Source organism: Aristolochia californica, unplaced genomic scaffold (assembly GCF_029961685.1).
Source record: "Aristolochia californica isolate CCGP_79_NKW_82.1479 unplaced genomic scaffold, dmAriCali1.0.hap1 SCAF_12, whole genome shotgun sequence".
Taxonomy (NCBI): Eukaryota; Viridiplantae; Streptophyta; class Magnoliopsida; order Piperales; family Aristolochiaceae; genus Aristolochia; species Aristolochia californica.
This window is the reverse complement of record NW_027181793.1, coordinates 31,556,790-31,563,296: the sequence shown is the minus strand read 5'-3', so window position 1 is coordinate 31,563,296 and position 6,507 is coordinate 31,556,790. Positions and strand designations below refer to the sequence as shown.

Sequence of the window (6,507 nt, the reverse complement as noted above, 5' to 3'; positions counted from 1 at the left end):
GAATCTCACACTCTGACCCATAAGATTGAGGATTATGTAACGCCTCTCTTCATACTTTGTAAAATGTTGTTGCCTTTATTCCACACGATCAACCAAGCTGTCACAAACATGAAAATGAGAAGTCATGATCGTTTTGAGGTTAATGAATACTTTGACTTTGTTATGACTTAGTTCTCTTCTACATTGTCATTTGTTATGACCCAAACTAAAAAACTATTGGCGAGAAAAGATGCCAGGAGAAGCTCTCTGGTTTAAATGTGGTTTATCTGTGCCGATAAATAGATTTTCCCCATTACTTTGATATAATTATATTAGAAAGTTTAGGAAAATAAAACAAGGATCAATTTGACTTGCTCTTCTAATAGATTCGTATTATTGAATATCACTTTAAGTGCTTGGAAAAGAAAACATAGAAATCTTTCTGATACATTGTCACTCATTAAGATGGAAGACTAAATTGACGCGTGTTTGCATTATGTAATTAGGTTTCCATACTCCACTTCACCATCCATACTGCTTTGGATGACAATATGAAGTTGTATGAATTAGAGATCAGTTAATATTTCCAACCTTTCATTTGCTTGGCTTCATTTTTCGGTGTCATTTTGTGTATCCTAAACCGAGAAATCGGTTAGTTAAAAAAATAGAACGACACTAGGAGAATGTAGCAAGAATTTGGAATCAGTTGCATCTTTCCAATGGGAATAAAGGAGACTTACATGTGTTCTGTGCCTTTTATTTTTACTTGAAAATATCTGAAGCTTCTTTTTAATTCTTTGAATCTATTGAACAGGTTGAAATGAAAGGAGGAGGAAGAGAATGGATAGGATAGAGCACAAGATGGCAGCAGTTGGCAGAGAAAGAGCTTGGGCTGGAAGACTTGCTGAAATAAAGAGAATTGAAAATGAGAAGAAGACCACAGTTTGATCATTCAAGCCATTGGAAGGTAATGATGAGAAGAAGGGCTGTCTTGGGTTGTATTTGGAATTTGCTACCATAAGCATGGGGCATTTCGCTTGATGCAACCAATTCTGTTGATTATCCCTGGAATTTGCCATGTGAATAAGCGCTGGAAGTTTGATGTAGGATCTTCTATAGTTTAGTCTCATTTCAAGAACTTTGGATTTATGGAGAAATTCTATCCGATGAGTATGAAGACATCAGATGACCAAAACACCAGAGTTTTCCTTCTTTCACGTCTTAAACAAAATTGTACAAAAGTGACTCTTCATTTTAAAATTTCTGTGAGCTATAAATTTGGCAAGCATCTGATGCAATAGAGGCCCGTTGGAAGTTCTAGTTATTGAACGTAACATATTCACATAGCAAACATTGGCTTGTAGTTGGAGTAAGCATTTCCTCCTAAACTTTGGCAACTTTGATGTATAGAAACTCAGTTTTCGCTATAATTTTCACTATAATTTTTTTGTATATTGATACACACACATACTATGCCCACTTTCTGAGGCAAAACTTAAACTCAAGACCTAACACTGGAAATCCCTGATGTGGCCATTGAGTCAAAGGCCCAATCCACAAGTTAAAGCTTTAATGATATTTAGAAATACTCTTGGGCATCCTAATATTCCTCTTGTTCAGGAAATAGCTCTTGTTTAACAGAAGGAGCTATCCACTGAACCTGAATATTAGTTATCTGCCATAGCTCATCTCCTTCCCCTTGCACTAAGACTCTAGTTTCCTTCATCTCTGTGATAATCTCTTTCAATAGCTCTGGAACCAGTATCTGTAACTGTGTATCATGAGAAACCCCAAAGTCACCCTTCATAAAAGCATCCATTCTTCTCAAAAAACCCAACCAAAGTTGCTTAAAATCTTGTGATCTTGAAAGAGGCATCAGCAATTTCAGGAAAGCTCGAACCAAGAGCTTCATAGCCAACATCAATGTTCCCTCCATACTTTTCATTTCCTTCTCTGAGTTAGTCCTCCTGGAGTACTTCACCATCCTTTCATATAAATCATCAATTGTTATGAAGAATATATTATTAAAGCAAGATACCCAAGTGGCAGGACTGAAATCCAGTTCCTTGGCCAAAAGGAATATGTTTGATAACGACAATACTGACTGGTTTCTTATCTCCTCTCGAGGATCCAAGCAAGTCTTTCTTAGTGCATCTGCCACTGTCATGAACATGCTTAATGGGGAATTGGTATTTGCCTTTGAAAAACCCTCTGCAGAAGAGCTGCTTGTGTTGCTGATGCTGCTTGTGTCTGAGTTTCCCAAACAGTGCCACTGGACTAGCAATTTGACAGAATCTTCCATGAGTTGTACAAGTTTCATGCCCTTCTCTAAGGGGCTGACCTCATGCGTTGCAAATCTAAATGCACACTCTATGCAAATGCTGTAGTTAAATTTGTTGAGGCTGTATTCATCTGATAATAGTGACATTAGAGCTTCAACTCCTTGATCATTAGTTTCAGGGTGGCAGGCTGTAAATGTCAAAAAGTGTAGAAGCATCCTCCATCCGAGTGGGCTTTGTATGTTATTCCGGCACTCTATTATGATTCTGCTTATGATTTCGGTTATGCTTTCACAACATGTATCGAGAACTTCTTTTTCAAGCTTCCACACAACATTTACGGAATCGAAGATGAGCTCCTGATTGTGGCAGTTGGATTGAGATGAATCTAGAAGTTTCTGGCAAATTTTTAGAAGGCCAACAATGGCCTTCTCGGTGAATGGGCAAGGTGAGAAAAATGGGAACTGAGTAACTCGCACAAGATAATCATGGAAAGTGGGCCAAAAGATTGGGAACTGTTCAATATGTATTGAAGTAATGAGCACAAGAAGCTCCCAACATAAGCCAACTGCTTCTTCTTCTTCTTCAGTTGGAGGACTGACTTTGTGTCCTTTCCCTGCTGCTGCAAAGATCAAGGCCCGCCCAAGGTTTTGTAAGCATTCTATGGGCAAGTCTGAGCTCTCCAAAAAGATGTTACCGATCCCACACTGACGAATTATCATCAAATTTTGTTCAAAATCATTTCCTGCATTAGCTGAAGAATCTTCTGTACTGTCCAGTGATAGGAGCTGTGAGAATCGGCACATCATGCTTGAGACCGGGTGGGTGCTACCAAACCCAGAATGAAAAGAAGGCAAAATAACACATGTTTCTGATTGATAATGCTTCAGATATTCATTAGAAGTGGTGGATGGAGTATCGAGTTCTAATACTGATCGAGGCAATAATTTGAGCCTCTTGAGTTTAAGCAAACAATCAACAATGTTTTTCCATCCCCCTCTTATTGATTCCCTAAATTTGTGGGCAATGGTAAAGAGAGAAAGAATCGCCATTTTTGGCTTCAAATCATTGCTGAAAGCAAAGATACTCTCTTCTGTGGAGATATAAGGATTGAACAACCCAGTGAATTTGCATAAGCAAGCAAGAAGCTCATCAAGAATATCTTCTAATCCGTGTGATGCAATTTGGGCAATAGATATCAGCCCTTCAATAGATTCTTGAAGGATCTCATCATCATCTGCCTGTTCAAAGATTGCCGAAAGAGCTGCAACCGAAGGCCCAGAGATGGCGACAAACATTTCTCTACAAATCAGAGGCTCCCAACTGCATAACATGAAAGGTTCAACACTGCTGGTTCTGTTGATTAAATCAGCCCACAGGTTTGGAGTCATCTCCATTGTTGCACCCTTTTGCCTAAATAGTGAAATAGCATTATTTAAAATGGAGTGGAACAGTTCAGATAAATACTCTCTAGGAAGATCCTTTCCTCCATTTATCGATCTATTATTTCTAATGAACTCTTCCTCAGTCATCTTCTTCTTTACTTGTGGATTGTGTTGGTCCGTGTTGAGCATGATGAGAGAATAACAGAAAATGAAGACTGCATCCTTACTCGCAAACATCTCTGAGGATTGCTGCTCGTAGAATTTCTCTGAGAATGCTTCAAGGATTCTCTGAATCTTTTGTGATTCTCCTGGGAGTCTGAAAGTTTCAAGGAAAGTTCGCAGAGCAGTGTCAAGAATCGCACCAGTAAAATCAAATGTATCAGTGTACTCTTTGAGAACCTGGACATGAAACTCATCTGGTTCGCCTAGGTAATCTCCAATCTTCTTTTTGTCCAAACCAGGTGCATATTTGTAGAAGTAAGCAATGCTCTTGGAATCAGGAGGATCAGGAACCAAATGGCAAATTTTCAAGTAGTCCAGTCCCTTCTTTACATCTCTGTTGAAATGATTCGCGGCCATCAAAATCTTCTTCTTTTGTTGCTTTCTAGTTCTAACAAATTCAACCCAAGTCTCTGAATCATTAAAATTCTTACACCTCTCGACCCAGAAGGGTTTATACTCGGTAAGCTCAATTGTGCCTGTCGCAAGGTCTGCCTGCTTAACAATCATGTTATCAACAATAGTATATATAATCGTTACCAGGCCTTCAAAGGCTTGAATCTGATTGCTGGACAATGAGCTTGTCACGGTGTAAGCGTTCCTACAAATCAACTTTCCAATATCTTCAAAGACATTTCTGCAAATTGGATCACAATCGTAATTTACGTATGCTTCAATTACAAAACTGGGTTGCCGGCAGAAGTTTATAATTCCCTCCATTGCAACTTCCTGAAGCTGAGGCGAGTTACTGTTAGCTGCTATTCTGAACAGAACAAATGTGAAGAAAGCTTCAAGTTGAAGTCGAAGAGACCTGCAAGTGCAAATGCGGATGTTCAATCTGCTATGACTTCATGAATATAACAAATATTGACTCTGGCGAAAAATCAAAGCTACGACGTGCGTTAGCATAGCATACCCACGCAAAGAATTGTAGAGATTGAGGACGGTGCTACAGATCATGGACAAAACGAGTGGGTTCGAGCAGACTCCAAATTGGATTAAATAATAGAAGAGATCATCCTGGATCATTTTCAGAAGTTTGGAATGCTTCCCAATGGCTTCGCCTCCCAATTCTATGGCAGAATTAATCAATGTCATGGCAAAAAGTTGAACTTCGTCGTCTGTGACCGCAGTCATTCCATCGATCTCTGTCCCTTCAGCGCCATTCATTAAATTGCATAAAAATTGAAAAATATCGACCATGCAACGGGCGCCGTAACCAGAACGTCCTATAGAATCATCATCCTCTACACCGGATTCTGCACCCTCTATGGCTTCAACATCTGGCAGCCGCGAGAAGATCAGCTGTTGCGATTCATTTGCTTAGTAATTGACCAACCTTAGTATCCCATGATATCTGTAATCGCAAAATCAAACAGAATCCATGACAGAAGAGGTGGATAACCTGTATCAATTCATGCATTGTGTGCTTTGCATGTCTCTGAAGCAAATCCGTTCTGCTTGCCGACTGCTGGACCACCTGAAAGCACGAGTTCACAATGGCCTGCACAGAATCACCGGTGAGAAGAAACGAGGATGGGTTCTTCATGATTGTCGTTAGAACCTGCAGAATCCTCATCATCACAGCATCCTCTGCAAAGGGATCCGTCCTCTCAAGTCGGCAGTTGGTGAGTCCCAAAACCACAGAATTGACTGCATTACGAGCCCCGGGTGTCTTTTCGTCGAATATTTCGAGCTTGAGGATTTTTAGGACGGCGGAAAGGGCAACCCCTGTTGCTGAGGCCGGGATGTCGTCGCTCTGAATCACGTCCAAGAAAGGGGAGAGGTAGGTTAATGGGTCAACAGTTCTCCATTCTTGTTGCAGACTGAAGATAAACGATCTGAGATATTTGAGAGAATTGAGCAGTGGGGGGTCGAAAACGTCTTCCTGGGAAGGTAGAAAATGAGAATTCTGGTGGTCGGGGCTTCGACGAATGACCGCAAGAACAGCCCCAACTTCGGTGTTTAACATGCAGGCTAGTGCGAGATGTTTCTGATTTCTCTGTTTGCTTTTCATTTTCCATGGCTCTGGCGACGAACACTCTTCTTTTTCTTCTTCTCCTCCTGCTTTTGCTTCTGCTTCTGCTTCTTCTTCCTCTTGGCCTTCTTCCTTGTTCGAAATCTCTGCCTTCGCCATTGCTATGAAACAAATGCAAAGCGGTTTTACTCAAAAGTTTCAAAAAACGGTTGGAAAGCAAGCAAAACCTCTCTCTATGCGAGGGCCAATCTCGAAAGCTCCGTGCATCAAACGAGGCAAACAGAAGGCTGACTAATTCTTTCCATTTTGGCCTTAAACATTTTTTTTTGGGTTTCTTTCAGGTTGCTAACTACTATTAAGGGAAGTAATAGATTCTCGACTTGGGCGCCAATGATTTCGGGTCTGTGTCTAAAAAGAATGAATTGAGTCAATTGACGATGACGGAATTGCATTGCTCTGAGTCTCTGACGGAATTGCATTGCTCTGAGTCTCTGACGCTGATGAGAGAACGGCTACCATTAAAGTTAAATCAGTTCAAACCACTCTATTATATTTCTTTATTAAACATATAAGTAATTATTTTTCCTATTTTTATTATAATTTTGAAATATTGGATACCCGACAATTTAAGACTTCGAGTTATGGACTACATATAATTATTTTGAAC

At 40.1% G+C, this 6,507-nt stretch overlaps 1 protein-coding gene across 1 annotated transcript; it reads right to left on the bottom strand.

The window, feature by feature from the left end:
• Positions 1-1,579: 1,579 nt before the first annotated feature.
• On the bottom strand, positions 1,580-5,999 carry LOC137946904 (ARF guanine-nucleotide exchange factor GNL2-like). The gene is made up of 3 exons (XM_068793186.1): positions 5,268-5,999; positions 4,779-5,167; positions 1,580-4,673 (listed from the first exon to the last, which is right to left on the bottom strand). Exons 1-3 carry the CDS (start codon positions 5,997-5,999, stop codon positions 1,580-1,582), a joined length of 4,215 nt encoding a protein of 1,404 aa, XP_068649287.1.
• Between the last annotated feature and the right edge of the window lie 508 nt (positions 6,000-6,507).